Below are 22,485 nucleotides of genomic sequence, written 5' to 3' on the forward strand. Positions count from 1 at the left end.
TAAAGATTCTAATTCTAAAGATTCTAATTCTAAAGATTAAGTGGGTGTTGAAACTGTTGCTAAATATCAGTTTCATCAGAAAGCAAAGTTTATTTACACGTTTGATTAAACTTGAGATGAACCAAAATTGGGTCCAAAAACGAATAATCTCTGGTGGATTATGGTTATCATTGATATGTCACATTTATTCAATTGATTATTCATACATACCATACCAAAAATGATATATTTATTTTACAGTAACTGGGACTCTAAAATATTTTCACTACTTACAGAGCTAAAGAAACAGGAGAACTTTGACATGGGTCTGAAATGTGATATTTTAATCCTCAAACTTCACACCTTTGAAAGTGAAAAGTACCAGAGATTCCTGTGAGACACCTGGATATTGTCCTGGTACTGTATTACAAATCAGCCCCAGTGCGATTTAAAAACTACACCCGACTTCAGACAGGGAAATACTGCATTTCTAAATGCTCCACAATAGCTGTGTACACTGAGTATACAAAACATTAGGAACCGAATATTGAGTTGCACCCCCCACCCCTTTTGCCTTCAGAACAGCCTGAATTCATCGGGGCATATTGGACTCTACAAGATGTTGAAAGCGTTCTACAGGGATGCTGGCCCACGTTGACTCCAATTCTTCACACAGTTGTGTCAAGTTGGCTGGATGTCCTTTGGGTGGTGGACCATTCTTGATACACACGGGAAACTTAGTATAAAAAGCTCAGCAGCGTTGCAGTTCTTGACACACTCAAACCGGTGTGCCTGGCACCTACTATCGTACCCTGTTCAAAGGCACTTAAATATTTTGTCTTGCCCATTCACCCTCTGAATGGCACAATTACACAATCTAGGTCTCAATTGTCTCCAGGCTTAAAAATAATCTACACTGATTTGAAGTGGATTTAACAAGTGACATCAATAAGGGATCATAGCTTTCACCTGGATTCACCTGGTCAGTCTATGTAATGGAAAGAGCAGGTGTCCTTAATGTTTTGTACACAGTGTGTGTGTATACTGTATATAAATTAGAAGTGTAATTAATGTTTAAAGACATCAAATTGGGATATATTTGTAGTGTGCCTTCAAAATGTTGATAACAAACCAGCCCCCCCCCAATATTGTTGATCCATCTTCAGTTTTCTCCTATCACAGCCATTAAACTCTGTAACTTTTAAAGTCACCATTGGCCTCATGGTGAAATCCCTGAGCAGTTTCCTTCCTCTCCGGCAAATAAGTTAGGACGCCTGTATTTTGTAGCGACTGGGGGACCTTACTGATAATTGCATGCGTGTGGTACAGAGATGCGGTAGTCATTCAGAAATCACGTGAAAAACTATTATTTCACACGTCGTGAGTCCATGCAACTTCTCAGAAGCAGCACTTTACACCTCAACTAATCTAGACCATAACAGAAGAGTTGAATACTTATTGATTCAAGACATTTCAGCTTTTCATTTTTAATTCATTTGTAAAAATGCAGAAAAAAATAATTCCACTTTTACATTATGGGGTTGTTATGTGTGTAGACCAGTGACAAAATATCTCATTTTTACTTCAGGCTGTAACCCAACAAAATGTAGAAAAAGACAAGGGGTGTCATAAGGTGAATGCACCAATTTGTAAGTCGCTCTGGATAAGAGCGTCTGCTAAATGACTTAAATGTAAATGTAATGTAAATGTGTGAATAACAAATGTATACTTACATGTATGTTAACCTTTTCTTGTGTGGTGGTGATATTTTCCCATACTCAAGATATAATGGGATTTTCAGACAATAACAGACAAGATATAGTTGTGCCTTGCTGGAAAGGTCTAGGAACAAGTTAGTAGATAAAAAAAGAAATAGGAAAAATACCAAACCAAACATTGACGTGTAAAGCAAGCTGTAGCTATAGAGAGAGACTTAGCGATTATTAATTAAGGGACACCTTCTGCCAATGAACGCCCGCTTGCCATCTGTACAGCATTTGTACTGCACTGCGGACATTTTCAGAGAAACGCTAGAGAATAAACTTTGCTTCGAAAGAGGATTTTTCGAAGTCATTTGCAACTCTTCAATTGAGCTAAAAAGAGGTTCTTGGCCTTTTTGACGGATTTTCAAATATTCTGTTTTTCTCCTTCATAGAATGAGAAAAATAATTGATTGATACAATAAGGTTACTAGTCTATGACTGTGGTATAAATAAAACAAAATACAGCCATCATTAGAGGGGTGAGACAGATCTTTAAATTCACCAGAGTACATAATGATATAAAACAATTACAGTATGTCCTCCCATGGAACGAACAAATCAAATATTCATCAAACTGAAAAAAGACAGTCATGGTCCACTGACAGGGTCTACTGACAGGGTCACTGACAGGGTCAAACAAACTGACTTGTGTTTCATTGAATCAATTTAATTCCATTCTTCTCTCTAGCTCTAGTTGGTTCCCAGCCCTATCCTGGTATAAATCTCCCAGCCCTATCCTGGCCCCTTCCTCTCCTGGTATAAACCTCTCATCTCCCAGCCCTATCCTGGACTGTTCCCTTCCTCTCCTGGTATAAACCTCTCATCTCCCAGCCCTATCCTGGACTGTTCCCTTCCTCTCCTGGTATAAACCTCTCATCTCCCAGCCCTATCCTGGACTGTTCCCTTCCTCTACTGGTATAAACCTCTCATCTCCCATCCCTATCCTGGACTGTTCCCTTCCTCTCCTGGTATAAACCTCTCATCTCCCAGCCCTATCCTGGACTGTTCCCTTCCTCTCCTGGTATAAACCTCTCATCTCCCAGCCCTATCCTGGACTGTTCCCTTCCTCTCCTGGTATAAACCTCTCATCTCCCAGCCCTATCCTGGACTGTTCCCTTCCTCTCCTGGTATAAACCTCTCATCTCCCAGCCCTATCCTGGACTGTTCCCTTCCTCTCCTGGTATAAACCTCTCATCTCCCAGCCCTATCCTGGCCCCTTCCTCTCCTGGTATAAACCTCTCATCTCCCAGCCCTATCCTGGACAGTTCCCTTCCTCTCCTGGTATAAACCTCTCATCTCCCAGCCCTATCCTGGACTGTTCCCTTCCTCTCCTGGTATAAACCTCTCATCTCCCAGCCCTATCCTGGCCCCTTCCTCTCCTGGTATAAACCTCTCATCTCCCAGCCCTATCCTGGACTGTTCCCTTCCTCTCCTGGTATAAACCTCTCATCTCCCAGCCCTATCCTGGACTGTTCCCTTCCTCTCCTGGTATAAACCTCTCATCTCCCAGCCCTATCCTGGACTGTTCCCTTCCTCTCCTGGTATAAACCTCTCATCTCCCAGCCCTATCCTGGCCCCTTCCTCTCCTGGTATAAACCTCTCATCTCCCAGCCCTATCCTGGACTGTTCCCTTCCTCTCCTGGTATAAACCTCTCATCTCCCAGCCCTATCCTGGACTGTTCCCTTCCTCTCCTGGTATAAACCTCTCATCTCCCAGCCCTATCCTGGACTGTTCCCTTCCTCTCCTGGTATAAACCTCTCATCTCCCAGCCCTATCCTGGACTGTTCCCTTCCTCTCCTGGTATAAACCTCTCATCTCCCAGCCCTATCCTGGACTGTTCCCTTCCTCTCCTGGTATAAACCTCTCATCTCCCAGCCCTATCCTGGCCTGTTCCCTTCCTCTCCTGGTATAAACCTCTCATCTCCCAGCCCTATCCTGGCCCCTTCCTCTCCTGGTATAAACCTCTCATCTCCCCAGCCCTATCCTGGACTGTTCCCTTCCTCTCCTGGTATAAACCTCTCATCTCCCAGCCCTATCCTGGACTGTTCCCTTCCTCTCCTGGTATAAACCTCTCATCTCCCAGCCCTATCCTGGACTGTTCCCTTCCTCTCCTGGTATAAACCTCTCATCTCCCAGCCCTATCCTGGACTGTTCCCTTCCTCTCCTGGTATAAACCTCTCATCTCCCAGCCCTATCCTGGCCTGTTCCCTTCCTCTCCTGGTATAAACCTCTCATCTCCCAGCCCTATCCTGGCCCCTTCCTCTCCTGGTATAAACCTCTCATCTCCCAGCCCTATCCTGGACTGTTCCCTTCCTCTCCTGGTATAAACCTCTCATCTCCCAGCCCTATCCTGGACTGTTCCCTTCCTCTCCTGGTATAAACCTCTCATCTCCCAGCCCTATCCTGGACTGTTCCCTTCCTCTCCTGGTATAAACCTCTCATCTCCCAGCCGCTCCTCAACTAAGCAGCAGGGCAGGGTTCTTTGGATGGACAACGTGCACCATGCTGCCATATTATTGGGTTTCTTTACTCAAATATGGTAGAGATGAGGGATGATGTGAAAGAGCGTGTTGACTTTTCACTTCTCTTACGCTCGTCTCTACGGGTCAGTAGGTGTAGTCAGTGAGCTGCTCTTGAAAGGTCAAGTAGTAGTCAATATGCTGCTGTTAAAAGGTCAAGGGCCACCCTCTCATATAACTACTGGAGTGTTACACCACGCTCTGCCAGCCTACGCAGAGTCAAAATGAAGGGAATGATGAAGTGGAGGACAAGAAAAAACACTCCCTCCTCCCTTTCTGATTCATCAAGTGCCTCCGGATTCTCCAAACTGACCGCCTGCTGTCATGCCAGTGAACCACACACACAGACACATTAACATGAGAGAAGTCCATGAACTACATCACACGTCCCAAGCCTTTCAATAACAGCCAGACATTCATGATAATTGGATGGACTGCAATGTCCACCATCAAGCCTGCCGACCTGGGTCAAATTACGTTACACACATTCAAACATCGACCCTGTTCACCCGGTACATTATGCTCGTCAGACCTGGGATTTGAAACTAACAACCTTTTGGTCACTGACATGCCTCTAACCTACCTCTATCTCACTGCACATTCAAATTGTACAGCCCAAAAGACACCACCTGACGTCGGCAGACCCCTTCAGTACGTCAGCTCTCACTCTACTCCAGTGGTCACTGAAGAATAGGCTGCTTCCTGCCTATTCCATTGGGAGTATTTAGGGTCCATATTCCCCTCCACTCCGAGAGATTAACGAGGACTAGACGCCACTCTCCGTTTTCCATTTCCAATCAGTGGCAGAATCCACATGACATCTTAGTGATTTAGCAGACACCCTTATCCAGAGTGACCAACAGTCAACTACAGTAGGTAGAACTAGCTCTCTATATCAACTGAGTTCTAGTCCCATTACTCCCGTCAGGTTCTAATTTTCAGAGTAAAAACTCAACGGACAATATGAACGCTTAAACCAAGTTTATTCTTCCCAGAGGGTCAACGCATTAGACAAAGACATTTCCACACAAACACTCGTATTTAAATCAAATCAAATCAAATTTTATTTGTCACATACACATGGTTAGCAGATGTTAATGCGAGTGTAGCGAAATGCTTGTGCTTCTAGTTCCGACAATGCAGTGATAACCAACAAGTAATCTAACTAACAATTCCAAAACTACTGTCTTATACACAGTGTAAGGGGATAAGGAACATGTACATAAGGATATATGAATGAGTGATGGTACAGAGCAGCATACAGTAGATGGTATCGAGTACAGTATATACATACATACATATGAGATGAGTGTGTAGACAAAGTAAACAAAGTGGCATAGTTAAAGTGGCTAGTGATACATGTGTTACATAAGGATGCAGTCGATGATGTAGAGTACAGTATATACATATGCAAATGAGATGAATAATGTAGGGTAAGTAACATTATATAAGGTAGCATTGTTTAAAGTGGCTAGTGATATATTTACATCATTTCCCATCAATTCCCATTATTAAAATGGCTGGAGTTGGGTCAGTGTCAATGACAGTGTGTTGGCAGCAGCCACTCAGTGTTAGTGGTGGCTGTTTAACAGTCTGATGGCCTTGAGATAGAAGCTGTTTTCAGTCTCTCGGTCCCAGCTTTGATGCAACTGTACTGACCTCGCCTTCTGGATGATAGCGGGGTGAACAGGCAGTGGTTCGGGTGGTTGATGTCCTTGATGATCTTTATGGCCTTCCTGTAACAACGGGTGGTGTAGGTGTCCTGGAGGGCAGGTAGTTTGCCCCCCGTTGTGCAGTCCTCACTACCCTCTGGAGAGTACGGTTGAAGCACCGTACCAGGCGGTGATACAGCCCGCCAGGATGCTCTCGATTGTGCATCTGTAGAAGTTTGTGAGTGCTTTTGGTGACAAGCCGAATTTCTTCAGCCTCCTGAGGTTGAATAGGCGCTGCTGCGCCTTCTTCACGACGCTGTCAGTGTGAGTGGACCAATTCAGTTTGTCTGTGATGTGTATGCCGAGGAACTTAAAACTAGCTACCCTCTCCACTACTGTTCCATCGATGTGGATAGGGGTGTTCCCTCTGCTGTTTCCTGAAGTCCACAATCATCTCCTTAGTTTTGTTGACGTTGAGTGTGAGGTTATTTTCCTGACACCACACTCCCAGGGCCCTCACCTCCTCCCTGTAGGCCGTCTCGTCGTTGTTGGTAAATCAAGCCTACCACTGTTGTGTCGTCCGCAAACTTGATGATTGAGTTGGAGGCGTGCGTGGCCACGCAGTCGTGGGTGAACAGGGAGTACAGGAGAGGGCTGCACCCTTGTGGGTCCCCGTGTTGAGGATCAGCGGGGAGATGTTGTTGCCTACCCTCACCACCTGGGGCGGCCCGTCAGGAAGTCCAGTACCCAGTTGCACAGGGCGGGGTCGAGACCCAGGGTCTCGAGCTTGATGGAGCTTAGAGGGTACTATGGTGTTGAATGACGAGCTGTAGTCGATGAACAGCATTCTCACATAGGTATTCCTCTTGTCCAGGTGGGTTAGGGCAGTGTGCAGTGTGGTTGAGATTGCATCGTCTGTGGACCTATTTGGGCGGTAAGCAAATTGGAGTGGGTCTAGGGTGTCAGGTAGGGTGGAGGTGATATGGTCCTTGACTAGTCTCTCAAAGCACTTCATGATGACGGAAGTGAGTGCTACGGGGCGGTAGTCGTTTAGCTCAGTTACCTTAGCTTTCTTGGGAACAGGAACAATGGTGGCCCTCTTGAAGCATGTGGGAACAGCAGACTGGTATAGGGATTGATTGAATATGTCCGTAAACACACCGGCCAGCTGGTCTGCGCATGCTCTGAGGGCGCGGCTGGGGATGCCTCTGGGCCTGCAGCCTTGCGAGGGTTAACACGTTAAATGTCTTACTCACCTCGGCTGCAGTGAAGGAGAGACCGCATGTTTCCGTTGCAGGCCGTGTCAGTGGCACTGTATTGTCCTCAAAGCGGGCAAAAAGTTATTTAGTCTGCCTGGGAGCAAGACATCCTGGTCCGTGACTGGGCTGGATTTCATCTTGTAGTCCGTGATTGACTGTAGACCCTGCCACATGCCTCTTATGTCTGAGCCATTGAATTGAGATTCCACTTTGTCTCTGTACTCCTAGCTTGTTTAATAGCCTTACGGAGGGAATAGCTGCACTGTTTGTATTCAGTCATGTTGCCAGACACCTTGCCCTGATTAAAAGCAGTGGTTAAACGCTTTCAGTTTCCGAATGCTGCCATCAATCCACGGTTTCTGGTTAGGGAATGTTTTTATCGTTGCTATGGGAACGACATCTTCACGTTCTAATGAACCGAATCAGCGTATCAATATTCCCATCTCATACGAAACATGTCCCAGTCCACGTGATGGAAGCAGTCTTGGAGTGTAGAGTCAGCTTGGTCTGACCAGCGTTGGACAGACCTCAGCGTGGGAGCCTCTTGTTTTAGTTTCTGCCCAGGCAGGGATCAGCAAAATGGAGTCGTGGTCAGCTTTTCCGAAAGGGGGCGGGGCAGGGCCTTATATGCGTCGCGGAAGTTAGAGTAACAATGATCCAAGGTTTTACCACCCCTGGTTGCGCAATCGATATGCTGATAAAATTTAGGGAGTCTTGTTTTCAGATTGGCTTTGTTAAAATCCCCAGCTACAATGAATGCAGCCTCCGGATAAATGTTTTCCAGTTTGCAAAGAGTTAAATAAAGTTTGTTCAGAGCCATCGATGTGTCTGCTTGGGGGATATATACGGCTGTGATTATAATCGAAGAGAATTCTCTTGGAAGAAAATGCGGTCTACATTTGATTGTGAGGAATTCTAAATCAGGTGAACAGAAGGATTTGAGTTCCTGTATGTTTCCTTCATCACACCATGTCCCGTTAGTCATGAGGCATACGCCCCCACCACTCTTCTTACCAGAGAGATGTTTGTTTCTGTCGGCGCGATGCGTGGAGAAACCCGTTGGCTGCACCGCCCTGGATAGCGTTTTCCCAGTAAGCCATGTCTCCGTAAAGCAAAGAACGTTGCAGTCTCTGATGTCCCTCTGGAATGCCACCCTTGCTCGGATTTCATCAACCTTGTTGTCGAGAGACTGGACATTGGCAAGAAGAATACTGGGAAGTGGTGCGCGATGTGCCCTTTTTCGGAGTCTGACCAGAACACCGCCACGTTTCCCTCCGGAGTCGTTTCCTTGGGTCGCTGCATGCGATCCATTCCGTTGTCCTGTTTGTAAGGCAGAACACAGGATTCTCCGCAGAGAAAACATATTCTTGGTCGTACTGATGGTGAGTTGACGCTGATCTTATATTCAGTAGTTCTTCTCGACTGTATGTAATGAAACCTAAGATGACCTGGGGTACTAATGTAAGAAATAACACATAAAAAAACAAAAAACTGCATAGTTTCCTAGGAACGCTAAGCGAGGCGGCCATCTCAGTCGGCGCCGGAAGTATTTGACCCCTTTAACCCTTTATCCAAGGCTGAGTCTCCTCCTAAACATCTGTACAAACACTGTATGTTCACTGCTAGGCAGGAAACAAAGTAATACAGCCATAAACTTTTCTTTCTCCCTTAACATGACCTCGACCCCCTTCATCACTAATCCATGGATCTCTCCCTTTATCAATCCCTGCCACTAGTGATCGCTTCCCTGCACTTTAAAATATTCCAAGCTTAAATACACACACTACAGATCTTCCTCCTATAATCATTCACTTACATTTACATTTACATTACATTTAAGTCATTTAGCAGACGCTCTTATCCAGAGCGACTTACAAATTGGTGCAATCACCTTATGACATCCAGTGGGACAGTCACTTACAATAGTGCATCTAAAACTTAGGGGGGGTGGGGTGAGAGGGATTACTTAACCTATCCTAGGTATTCCTTAAAGAGGTGGGGTTTCAGGTGCCTCCGGAAGGTGGTGATTGACTCCGCTGTCCTGGCGTCGTGAGGGAGTTTGTTCCACCATTGGGGGCCAGGGCAGCGAACAGTTTTGACTGGGCTGAGCGGGAGCTGTACTTCCTCAGTGGTAGGGAGGCGAGCAGGCCAGAGGTGGATTCAGTGCCCTTGTTTGGGTGTAGGGCCTGATCAGAGCCTGGAGGTACTGAGGTGCCGTTCCCCTCACAGCTCCGTAGGCAAGCACCATGGTCTTGTAGCGGATGCGAGCTCAACTGGAAGCCAGTGGAGAGAACGGAGGAGCGGGGTGACGTGAGAGAACTTGGGAAGGTTGAACACCAGACGGGCTGCGGCGTTCTGGATGAGTTGAAGGGGTTTAATGGCACAGGCAGGGAGCCCAGCCAACAGCGAGTTGCAGTAATCCAGACGGGAGATGACAAGTGCCTGGATTAGACCTGCGCCGCTTCCTGTGTGAGGCAGGGTCAGACTCTGCGGATGTTGTAGAGCATGAACCTACAGGAACGGGCCACCGCCTTGATGTTAGTTGAGAACGACAGGGTGTTGTCCAGGATCACGCCAAGGTTCTTGGCGCTCTGGGAGGAGGACACAATGGAGTTGTCAACCGTGATGGCGAGATCATGGAACGGGCAGTCCTTCCCAAGCAGTTGAGGTTCAGCTTGAGGTGGTGATCCGTCATCCACACTGATATGTCTGCCAGACATGCAGAGATGCGATTCGCCACCTGGTCATCAGAAGGAGGAAAGGAGAAGATTAATTGTGTGTCGTCTGCATAGCAATGATAAGAGAGACCATGTGAGGTTATGACAGAGCCAAGTGACTTGGTGTATAGCGAGAATAGGAGAGGGCCAAGAACAGAGCCCTGGGGGACACCAGTGGTGAGAGCGCGTGGTGAGGAGACAGATTCTCGCCACGCCACCTGGTAGGAGCGACCTGTCAGGTAGGACGCAATCCAAGCGTGGGCCGCGCCAGAGATGCCCAACTCGGAGAGGGTGGAGAGGAGGATCTGATGGTTCACAGTATCGAAGGCAGCCGATAGATCTAGAAGGATGAGAGCAGAGGAGAGAGAGTTAGCTTTAGCAGTGCGGAGCGCCTCCGTGATACAGAGGAGAGCAGTCTCAGTTGAGTGACTAGTCTTGAAACCTGACTGATTTGGATCAAGAAGGTCATTCAGAGAGAGATAGCGGGAGAGCTGGCCAAGGACGGCACGTTCAAGAGTTTTGAGAGAAAAGAAAGAAGGGATACTGGTCTGTAATTGTTGACATCGGAGGGATCGAGTGTAGGTTTTTTCAGAAGGGGTGCAACTCTCGCTCTCTTGAAGACGGAAGGGACGTAGCCACGGTCAGGGATGAGTTGATGAGCACTGAGGTAAGGGAGAAGGTCTCCGGAAATGGTCTGGAGAAGAGAGGAGGGGATAGGGTCAGCGGGCAGGTTGTTGGGCGGCCGGCCGTCACAAGACGCGAGATTTCATCTGGAGAGAGAGGGAGAAAGAGGTCAGAGCACAGGGTAGGGCAGTGTGAGCAGAACCAGCGGTGTCGTTTGACTTAGCAAACGAGGATCGGATGTTCGACCTTCTTTTCAAAATGGTTGACGAAGTCATCTGCAGAGAGGGAGGGGGGGGGAGGGGGCGGAGGATTCAGGAGGGAGGAGAAGGTGGCAAAGAGCTTCCTAGGGTTGGAAGCAGAAGCTTGGAATTTAGCGTGGTAGAAAGTGGCTTTAGCAGCAGAGACAGAGGAGGAAAATGTAGAGAGGAGGGAGTGAAAGGATGCCAGGTCCGCAGGAGGCAGTTTTCTTCCATTTCCGCTCGGCTGCCCGGAGCCCTGTTCTCCAGTGAGCTCGCAATGAGTCATCGAGCCACGGAGCGGGAGGGGAGGACCGAGCCGGCCTGGAGGATAGGGGACATAGAGAGTCAAGGGATGCAGAGAGGGAGGAGAGGAGGGTTGAGGAGGCAGAATCAGGAGATAGGTGGGAGAAGGTTTGAGCGGAGGGAAGAGATGATAGGATGGAAGAGGAGAGAGTAGCGGGGGAGAGAGAGCGAAGGTTGGGACGGCGCGATACCATCCAGTAGGGGCAGTGTGGGAGGTGTTGGATGAGAGCGAGAGGGAAAAGGATACAAGGCAGTGGTCGGAGACTTGGAGGAGTTGCAATGAGGTTAGTGGAAGAACAGCATCTAGTAAAGATGAGGTCTAGCGTATTGCCTGCCTGTGAAGGGGGGGAAGGTGAGAGGGTGAGGTCAAAGAGGAGAGGTGGAAAGAAGGAGGCAGAGAGGAAGAGTCAAAGGTAGACGTGGGGAGGTTGTCGCCCAGAACTGTGAGAGGTGAGCCGTCCTCAGGTGAGGAGTTTGCATCAAGCTCATTGATGAACTCTCCGAGGAACCTGGAGGGCGATAAATGATAAGGATGTTAAGCTTGAAAGGGCTAGTAACTGTGACAGCATGGAATTCAAAGGAGGCGATAGACAGATGGGTAAGGGGAGAAAGAGAGAATGACCACTTGGGAGAGATGAGGATCCCGGTGCCACCACCCCGCTGACCAGACGCTTCTGGTGTAGACCCTCTAAACCTCAGCACTCCCTCAGTGACATGAGTATATTTCCTATTCTCAGAACCCAACACTACCACATGTTGTATCTCATCGTTACCCATATTAAAACACAGGGCCTGTATATCAGACAGGTTGGAATTAGGGCAACACCCACGTAACCCGGCAGATCAATTATGTAGATTATCCCATCCAAATGTGGAAAATGGGGATTAAACTAAAGTGATTCTGGGTCATTTTCATCACAGTAGTATAATGAATATATCTGATCATAGTTTCAGATGTAAAACATTTCAGATCTGAAATCTGAAAACGACAGAAAGTGTGTGAAATGCCTTTCACCTTCATTATTTTATGAAGTATAATCCCAGTAAAGAATGCCAGGATTATACTATCCCAGTAAAGAATGCCAGGATTATACTATCCCAGTAAAGAATGCCAGGATTATACTATCCCAGTAAAGAATGTCAGGATTATACTATCCCAGTAAAGAATGTCAGGATTATACTATCCCAGTAAAGAATGTCAGGATTATACTATCCCAGTAAAGAATGTCAGGATTATACTATCCCAGTAAAGAATGTCATGATTATACTATCCCAGTAAAGAATGCCAGGATTATACTATCCCAGTAAAGAATGTCATGATTATACTATCCCAGTAAAGAATGCCAGGATTATACTATCCCAGTAAAGAATGCCAGGATTATACTATCCCAGTAAAGAATGTCAGGATTATACTATACCAATAAAGAATGCCAGGATAATACTATCCCAGTAAAGAATGCCAGGATAATACTATCCCAGTAAAGAATGTCAGGATTATACTATCCCAGTAAAGAATGTCAGGATTATACTATACCAGTAAAGAATGCCAGGATGATACTATACCGATAAAGAATGTCATGATTATACTATCCCAGTAAAGAATGTCAGGATTATACTATCCCAGTAAAGAATGTCAGGATTATACTATACCAATAAAGAATGTCAGGATTATACTATCCCAGTAAAGAATGTCAGGATTATACTATCCCAGTAAAGAATGTCAGGATTATACTATCCCAGTAAAGAATGCCAGGATTATACTATCCCAGTAAAGAATGTCATGATTATACTATCCCAGTAAAGAATGTCAGGATTATACTATCCCAGTAAAGAATGTCAGGATTATACTATACCAATAAAGAATGTCAGGATTATACTATCCCAGTAAAGAATGCCAGGATTATACTATCCCAGTAAAGAATGCCAGGATTATACTATCCCAGTAAAGAATGCCAGGATTATACTATCCCAGTAAAGAATGCCAGGATAATACTATCCCAGTAAAGAATGCCAGGATAATACTATCCCAGTAAAGAATGTCATGATTATACTATCCCAGTAAAGAATGTCAGGATTATACTATCCCAGTAAAGAATGCCAGGATTATACTATCCCAGTAAAGAATGTCATGATTATACTATCCCAGTAAAGAATGTCATGATTATACTATCCCAGTAAAGAATGTCATGATTATACTATCCCAGTAAAGAATGTCAGGATTATACTATGCCAGTAAAGAATGTCATGATTATACTATCCCAGTAAAGAATGTCAGGATTATACTATCCCAGTAAAGAATGCCACAAACCAGTTTTCATATTACTTTAATACATTTTTTAGCAAAGGCAAAATACTCAATGGGTCTGTTCAATAAAATACTACTTTCTCTAATTAGTTGTATTCAAAGCACAGCCTTCCAAGTTATGGTCATTTACAAAGATCTTTGATTTAAAATAAAAAAAACAGTATGATTTATAAAACAAACAATATATTTCCCTCACATACAGTTATTTGAACAGCAGTTAAACACATTGTACATGAAAAAATACTTTCCAGAGACATCCTCTTTTGAAATGCTTATTTTATCATTATATATTTGGATAGCTGCAAGCCAAATGAAAATCCAAAAGGCACGTGTACGATATGACGGGGCGGCAGGGTAGCCTAGTGGTTCGAGCGTTGGACTAGTAACCGAAAGGTTGCAAGTCAAGTCCCCGAGCTGACATGGTACAAATCTGTCGTTCTGCCCCTGAACAGGCAGTTAAGCCACTGTTTCTAGGCCGTCATTGAAAATAAGAATTTGTTCTTAACTGACTTGCCTGGTTAAATAAAGGTAAAAAAAAATTAAACATCAGGGAATTATGAACTACAATAAAATCATTTTGGAATACATGGCCAAAACCACTTGAGCAGGAGCCATTTATTCCAAAACCACTTGAGCAGAAAAGTGGCTCTGGCCAAGAGTTCCAGAACCAGAAACCACTCTGTTCTAGAACTAGGCGCCACTCTGTTCTAGAACTAGACGCCACTCTGTTCTAGAACTAGACGCCACTCTGTTCTAGAACGAGAAGCCACTCTGTTCTAGAACGAGAAGCCACTCTGTTCTAGAACGAGAAGCCACTCTGTTCTAGAACGAGAAGCCACTCTGTTCTAGAACTAGAAGCCACTCTGTTCTAGAACTAGAAGCCACTCTGTTCTAGAACGAGAAGCCACTCTGTTCTAGAACGAGAAGCCACTCTGTTCTAGAACGAGAAGCCACTCTGTTCTAGAACGAGAAGCCACTCTGTTCTAGAACGAGAAGCCACTCTGTTCTAGAACGAGAAGCCACTGAGTTCTAGACCCAGAACATACTCTGAAACGTTCCGTTATGGGTTCATCAACAGAATGACTTCATTTTAGTCGGGAGTTGGGCCATTGTGTCAGACTGCACAGCCATGTGTAAATACACTAAACCCAAACAGAATGAAAAAAAATGAAAAAAATATGCAAAGGGTACTGTTAAATTTTTTTTAAACTGCAGAGAACACACGCCAAGTTACCCCCCAGTTGAACCTGGCGTGAAGAGGACTTTTATAAAATCATCATCATGATTAAAAGTGCACGACAGACAGACAGACAGACAGACAGACAGACAGACAGACAGACACACAGCAGTCATGACGTGGAGCACAGCGCATGATGGAGCCTAGTCCAGCAAACAGAAAAACATAGGGAGAAAAGCAACACATGGTTACGGTCATAAGAGCACAGTTTGGTGCGGCTTCCTGTCTTCTTTTTACTCTCAGAAGTAGAACATGGCCTGAGCTTTCAGGATTAAATACAACAAAAACATCTACAAAATAAGAAACAAAATGATCATAAAAATCTGATCCATTTGTACTGTAATGTCAGAAAGAGAATGTGGGTGACCATTCCAACAACATTGAACTGATGACAAGATCAATCAGTGAACTCAGACAAGACCTCAAATGAGTAACACTCAAATAATAAGCCAGAAGGATTGGGCATGTTGTGTCTGTGGACAAATTCCACTGACTGACTGAACGATACATTGACACTGACAGTGCAGATCTCCCACTGGCTGTACTGATCGATACATTGACACAGACAGTGCAGATCTCCCACTGGCTGTACTGATCGATACATTGACACTGACAGTGCAGATCTCCCACTGGCTGTACTGATCGATACATTGACACTGACAGTGCAGATCTCCCACTGGCTGTACTGAACGATACATTGACACTGACAGTGCAGATCTCCCACTGGCTGTACTGAACGATACATTGACACTGACAGTGCAGATCTCCCACTGGCTGTACTGATCGATACATTGACACTGACAGTGCAGATCTCCCACTGGCTGTACTGATCGGGTGCTGAATCAGAAGACCGGATCCACAAAATAGTAAAACTCTCAGATAAGCGTTTTGAAGACGTTTTTACAATAACTGTATCTATCCATTCATTGGTAGATTCTTTACAAAGGTGACAGTCAACAATAGGATGATTCAGGATTAGGGCATGAAGCAGACAGATTGAAATCAGAGAGATATAGACTCGGCACTCTCAAGAGAAAATAAAAACATCCTTTTGCCTTTAGTGTTCGTTCTTCATCATGATAAAACAATATTAAAACAGAGACAGGAGGGGAGCTGGACTGCTGAACACAGTGGATATCACTATCAACTAGATAAACAGGAGGGGAGCTGGACTGCTGAACACAGTGGATATCACTATCAACTAGATAAACAGGAGGGGAGCTGGACTGCTGAACACAGTGCAGATATCACTATCACTAGATAAACAGGAGGGGAGCTGGACACTGACAGTGGATATCACTATCAACTAGATAAACAGGAGGGGAGCTGGACTGCTGAACACAGTGGATATCACTATCAACTAGATAAACAGGAGGGAGCTGGACTGCTGAACACAGTGGATATCACTATCAACTAGATAAACATTGAGGGGAGCTGGACTGCTGAACACAGTGGATATCACTATCAACTAGATAAACAGGAGGGGAGCTGGACTGCTGAACACAGTGGATATCACTATCAACTAGATAAACAGGAGGGGAGCTGGACTGCTGAACACAGTGGATATCACTATCAACTAGATAAACAGGAGGGGAGCTGGACTGCTGAAACAGTGGATATCACTATCAACTAGATTAACAGGCGGGAGCTGGACTGCTGAACACAGTGGATATCACTATCAACTAGATAAACAGGAGGGAGCTAGATTCTGAACACAGTGGATATCACTATCAACAGATAGAGGGAGCTGATTCTGAACACAGTGGATATCACTATCAACAGATAAACAGGAGGGGAGCTGGACTGCTGAAAATAAAAACACAGTGGATATCATCTATCAACTAGATAAACAGGAGGGAGCTGGACTGCTGAACACAGTGGATATCACTATCAACTAGATAAACAGGAGGGGAGCTGGACTGCTGAACACAGTGGATATCACTATCAACTAGATAAACAGGAGGGGAGCTGGACTGCTGAACACAGTGGATATCACTATCAACTAGATAAACAGGAGGGGAGCTGGACTGCTGAACACAGTGGATATCACTATCAACTAGATTAACAGGAGGGAGCTGGACTGCTGAACACAGTGGATATCACTATCAACTAGATAAACAGGAGGGGAGCTGGACTGCTGAACACAGTGGATATCACTATCAACTAGATTAACAGGAGGGGAGCTGGACTGCTGAACACAGTGGATATCACTATCAACTAGATAAACAGGAGGGGAGCTGGACTGCTGAACACAGTGGATATCACTATCAACTAGATTAACAGGAGGGGAGCTGGACTACTGAACACAGTGGATATCACTATCAACTAGATAAACAGGAGGGGAGCTGGACTGCTGAACACAGTGGATATCACTATCAACTAGATTAACAGGAGGGGAGCTGGACTGCTGAACACAGTGGATATCACTATAAAACTAGATAAACAGGAGGGGAGCTGGACTGCTGAACACAGTGGATATCACTATCAACTAGATAAACAGGAGGGGAGCTGGACTGCTGAACACAGTGGATATCACTATCAACTAGATAAACAGGAGGGGAGCTGGACTGCTGAACACAGTGGATATCACTATCAACTAGATAAACAGGAGGGGAGCTGGACTGCTGAACACAGTGGATATCACTATCAACTAGATAAACAGGAGGGGAGCTGGACTGCTGAACACAGTGGATATCACTATCAACTAGATAAACAGGAGGGGAGCTGGACTGCTGAACACAGTGGATATCACTATCAACTAGATTAACAGGAGGGGAGCTGGACTGCTGAACACAGTGGATATCACTATCAACTAGATAAACAGGAGGGGAGCTGGACTGCTGAACACAGTGGATATCACTATCAACTAGATTAACAGGAGGGAGCTGGACTGCTGAACACAGTGGATATCACTATCAACTAGATAAACAGGAGGGGAGCTGGACTGCTGAACACAGTGGATATCACTATCAACTAGATTAACAGGAGGGGAGCTGGACTACTGAACACAGTGGATATCACTATCAACTAGATAAACAGGAGGGGAGCTGGACTGCTGAACACAGTGGATATCACTATCAACTAGATTAACAGGAGGGGAGCTGGACTGCTGAACACAGTGGATATCACTATAAAACTAGATAAACAGGAGGGGAGCTGGACTGCTGAACACAGTGGATATCACTATAAAACTAGATAAACAGGAGGGGAGCTGGACTGCTGAACACAGTGGATATCACTATCAACTAGATTAACAGGAGGGCACTTTTAGTATGGACCATCAGAACATGTGGCAGGAATATCATATCAGTGACATGGACCCAGATCTACAAGCAGATGAAGATAATAACGTCAACCTTTTTCAAACAGCCATCTCAACTCAATACACTGGTGTCAACTTCACTGTGTGGTGCCCAGTCACTGAAAAAAAACTGGGATTGACTGACGTGTTTCCTAGCCAATCACTAGGCACACAACTGGGATCGAAAGACTCCCTGTCCAATCACTGGATATTTTATCTGACCTTTGACCTTGATTCAAACCTATTGGCATAAAGTGTTTAGGGTGGGTCAACTCAAGTCAGTGGTTATATCTGGTCCACTAGAAGTGGGAGAAAACAGTCAGGTCAAAATGGAGGTGAATTCAGTCAAACCAAGAAACTAAGAAGATTTCTCCATCGATCCCTCGGCCGTGCTGCATGGAATCCTCAGTGTCTTGTTTTGGGAGGCTTGTAGGGTATTGGGTGTTAATACAGATATACCATTCATACAGATGTGCATCAGTCAGTATCACAGTTTTGGGTGGTGTGTTACGTTTATTTCCTTCCCAAACCAGCCCATCCCAGGTCCTCTGGCTGAAATATGATTCCCTGGGTCATAGTTATTGATGAGTCTCTTTCTCAAACTTGACAGAAAGTTCCAGAGTTCCTTCGTGGTGTTTTTGTTGTTGTTGTGTGTTCCTTTTTCTGTGTTCCAAATGGCACCCTATTCTCTATGTAGTGGCACCCTATTCCCTATGTAGTGCACTATATAGGTAATAGAGTGCTATTTGGGACGCATTCTTTGTGCTGTGTGTTTTACCACTCTGCGTCCCCGATGGCTTTGGAGAAGACGTAGTCTCGGCCGTTCAGGTTCATGATCCCATCCTTCAGGTGGAACTTCCATTTGTTCTTACTTCTGTGTATCTGAGGGGAAGCCAATGGGCATTAGGAATGTGGGCGAGGGCAGCAGACTGGGTTCTCTCTCACTACAGTGTGTACTTCTGTGTATCTGAGAGGGAGACAATGGGCATTAGGAATGTGGGCGAGGACAGCAGATTGGGTTATCTCTCTCACTACAGTGTGTGTGTGTGTGTGTACTTCTGTGTATCTGAGAGGGAGACAATGGGCATTAGGAATGTGGGTGAGGGCAGCAGACTGGGTTATCTCTCTCACTACAGTGTGTGTGTGTGTGTGTGTACTTCTGTGTATCTGAGGGGAAGCCAATGGGACAGTGTCAGTGTGTGGAGGTTAGGAGGGGAGCAGATGGGGATACCAGTCACACACACACACACAAAGTCTGGGGTTTCCTCACTGTGGTTTCTCCTTTACAGGAAGTCTGGGGTTTCTTCACTGTGGTTTCTCCTTTACAGGAAGTCTGGGGTTTCCTCACTGTGGTTTCTCCTTTACAGGAAGTCTGGGGTTTCCTCACTGTGGTTTCTCCTTCCTATACAGGAAGTCTGGGGTTTCCTCACTGTGGTTTCTCCTTCCTATACAGGAAGTCTGGGGTTTCCTCACTGTGGTTTCTCCTTCCTATACAGGAAGTCTGGGGTTTCCTCACTGTGGTTTCTCCTTTACAGGAAGTCTGGGGTTTCCTCACTGTGGTTTCTCCTATACAGGAAGTCTGGGGTTTCCTCACTGTGGTTTCTCCTTCCTATACAGGAAGTCTGGGGTTTCCTCACTGTGGTTTCTCCTTTACAGGAAGTCTGGGGTCACACACGCAATAATGTAATCCGGAGATATCTTACCTTGTCATACTGGCACACCACCACATTCTCTGTGTCAAACAGTTCTTGGTCCTCCTCGTCACTCACATCATCTTCACTATTCAGAGGCTCCTGAGACAGAGTGAGGGACGGTTAATAATGTATCTATCCCTTCACTCTCAATCCAGTGTTTCCCCTATATTCATTTAGCCCCTCTACTACTACTACTACTATTAATAATTATTATTCATATTTTTATTTATCATCATCATCATCAGCCGAGACGCACTTTTAAGTTAAAGAGTGACAAGTTAAAGAGTGACAAGTTAAAGAGTGACAAGTTAAAAGGTTACATTTAACATTACATGTAAGTCATTTAGCAGACGCTCTTATCCAGAGCGACTTACAAATTGGTGCATTCACCTTATGACATCCAGTGGAACAGTCACTTTACAATAGTGCATCTAAATCTTAAAGGGGGGTGAGAGGGATTACTTATCCTATCCTAGGTATTCCTTAAAGAGGTGGGGTTTCAGGTGTCTCCGGAAGGTGGTGATTGACTCCGCTGTCCTGGCGTCGTGAGGGAGTTTGTTCCACCATTGCTTCCTCAGATTCTCATCAGATCGTCCGAGAAACATCCCATGTACACTAGTATGTGGATTGCTCCTTGAACATCGCTTTCCAATATCATGTGCATTAATATGCAGTTGGTCCCCCCTTGTTGCTACAACAGCCTCCACTCTTCTGGGAAGACTTTCCACAAGATGTTGGAACATTGCTGCTATAACAGCCTCCACTCTTCTGGGAAGGCTTTCCTACAAGATGTTGGAACATTGCTGCTATAACAGCCTCCACTCTTCTGGGAAGGCTTTCCTACTAGATGTTGGTACATTACTGCTATAACAGCCTCCACTCTTCTGGGAAGGCTTTCCTACTAGATGTTGGTACATTACTGCTATAACAGCCTCCACTCTCCTGGGAAGGCTTTCCACTAGATGTTGGAACATTGCTGCGGGGACTTGGTTCCATTCAGCCACAAAGGCATTAGTGAGGTTGGGAACTGATGTTGCGTGATTAGGCCTGACTCATAGTCAGAGTTCCAATTCATCCCAAAGGTGTTTGATGGGGTTGAGGTCAGGGCTCTGTGCAGGCCAGTCAAGTTCTTTCTGTATGCATCTCGCTTTGTGCACGGGGGGCATTGCCATGCTGAAACAGGAAAGGGCCTTCTCCAAACTGCTGGCACAAAGTTGGAAGCACAGGATCGTCTAGAATGTAATTGTACGCTGTAACGTTAAGGACTCAGCGGCCCGAACCATTAAAAACAGCCCCAGACCACTATTCCTCCTCCACTAAACTACAGTTGGCAACTATGCACTGGGGCAGGTAGTGTTCTCCTGGCATCCACCAAACCCAGATTCATCTGTCAGACAGCCAGATGGTGAAACGTGATTCATCACTCCAGCCCACGCTTGGCATTGTGCATGTTGTTGTTAGGCTTGTCTACGGCTGCTCGGCCAAGGAAACCCATTTCACGGAAGCTCCCGACAACAGTTATTGTGCTGACATTGCCTCCAGAGGCCATTTGGAACTCGGTAGTGAATGTTGCAACTGAGAACAGACGATTTTTACGCGCTACACGCATCAGAACTCCTGTTCTGTTGTGTGGCCTACCACTTCGCGGCTGAGCCGTTGTTACTCCTAGACGTTTCCACTTCACAATAACAGCACTTACAGTTGACCAGGGCAGCAGAAATTTGACAAACTTGTTAGAAAGGTTGCATCCTATGACGGTGCCACGTTAAAAGTCACTGAGCTCTTCAGTAAGGCTATTCTACGGTCAATTTTGGTCTATGGAGATTGCATGGCTGTGTGTTCATTTTTATACACCGGTCACCAACGGGTGTGACTGAAATAGCCAAATCCACTAATTTGAATGGGTGTCCACATACTTCTGGCCATGTAGTGTAACTAGCTTGTAATCATGGAAGTGTAGACAACCTTATTAATAGATGCATGTAATAATTGTTATGTAAAGCTAAACTATGCTAGCACAACTATTTATCGGGATAATATAGACTTGGCTGGTGATGTCATGAGATCAAGATCAAATTAAACTGTCCTCGATTTACAGATGAGGTCAAAAGATTCATACAAACATTCTACGGTAAAAGGTTTCAGAAATGTTGCCGTCTTTCTCTCGTCTCATTGAGTCCTACCCACCTCCTCCACCTGGCCGTCCTCGCCATCTTTTTCCTTTTCTTCATCTTCCTCCTCGTCATACTCTTCCTCCTCATCTTCATCCTCTGAGGACGTGTCCCCCGCTCCGTCCACCTGCAGCATCATAGGAGGCTGCTGCTGTTGTTGTGGGACTCCTGGTGCAGCTCCACCCTGGAGCTGTTGTACTTGTTGGACCTGCTGCTGGATCTGCTGCTGTTGTTGTGGGCCTCCTGGTGCAGCTCCGCCCTGGACCTGTTGAACTTGTTGGACCTGCTGCTGGATCTGCTGCTGTTGTTGTGGGCCTCCTGGTGCAGCTCCGCCCTGGACCTGTTGAACTTGTTGGACCTGCTGCTGGATCTGCTGCACCTGACCAGGCTGGCCTGTCATCTGCATTACCTGAAGAAAGGGATGGGTTGAGAAGGGTGGGTTAGTGAGAGATGGTTGAATGTGGGATGGGGTGCCCCAGCAGAGTAATCATGATCGTCTGTATAATAACATCCAAAATTCCCTTTTTGAATCTGCATATCTATAGCTTGTCAAGAGCTGAATGTAAAAAATATATTGAATATAGCTATACTAAAGCATATTTTATCCAAATAAACACTGTATAATACGCTGTGTGTAGTGACTAGTGAGTAAGGTCTGACCTGTGCATTCTGATGGACCTTGTTCCCAGTGAGGATGACCTGTTGAGGCTGGATGATGACT

The 22,485-nt window shown here is 45.6% G+C and overlaps 1 protein-coding gene and 1 pseudogene across 8 annotated transcripts in view; one reads left to right on the forward strand and one right to left on the reverse strand.

Annotated features, from left to right (window-relative positions):
* Positions 1-22,485, forward strand: part of LOC123995563 — a 211,862-nt pseudogene that overhangs the window by 33,248 nt on the left and 156,129 nt on the right.
* Positions 16,500-22,485, reverse strand: part of LOC123995388 (transcription initiation factor IIA subunit 1-like) — a 15,358-nt gene continuing 9,372 nt past the window's right edge. For 5 of the 8 annotated variants that reach the window (XM_046298955.1, XM_046298959.1, XM_046298956.1 and 2 more), the window contains 4 exons: positions 22,425-22,485; positions 21,781-22,173; positions 19,603-19,692; positions 19,074-19,508 (listed from right to left, as the gene is read on the reverse strand). The exon at positions 22,425-22,485 is cut by the window's right edge and continues 74 nt beyond it. In XM_046298955.1, coding sequence (XP_046154911.1) covers positions 19,326-19,508; positions 19,603-19,692; positions 21,781-22,173; positions 22,425-22,485 — 727 coding nt within the window. In that variant the 3' untranslated portion in view covers positions 19,074-19,325. Of the gene's footprint in view, positions 18,867-19,073; positions 19,509-19,602; positions 19,693-21,780; positions 22,174-22,424 lie in introns of those variants that run through there. The other 3 variants (XM_046298962.1, XM_046298958.1, XM_046298960.1) reach the window with 2 other exon arrangements.

This window comes from Oncorhynchus gorbuscha, linkage group LG14, assembly GCF_021184085.1.
Source record: "Oncorhynchus gorbuscha isolate QuinsamMale2020 ecotype Even-year linkage group LG14, OgorEven_v1.0, whole genome shotgun sequence".
In the NCBI taxonomy this organism is placed as follows: domain Eukaryota; kingdom Metazoa; phylum Chordata; class Actinopteri; order Salmoniformes; family Salmonidae; genus Oncorhynchus; species Oncorhynchus gorbuscha.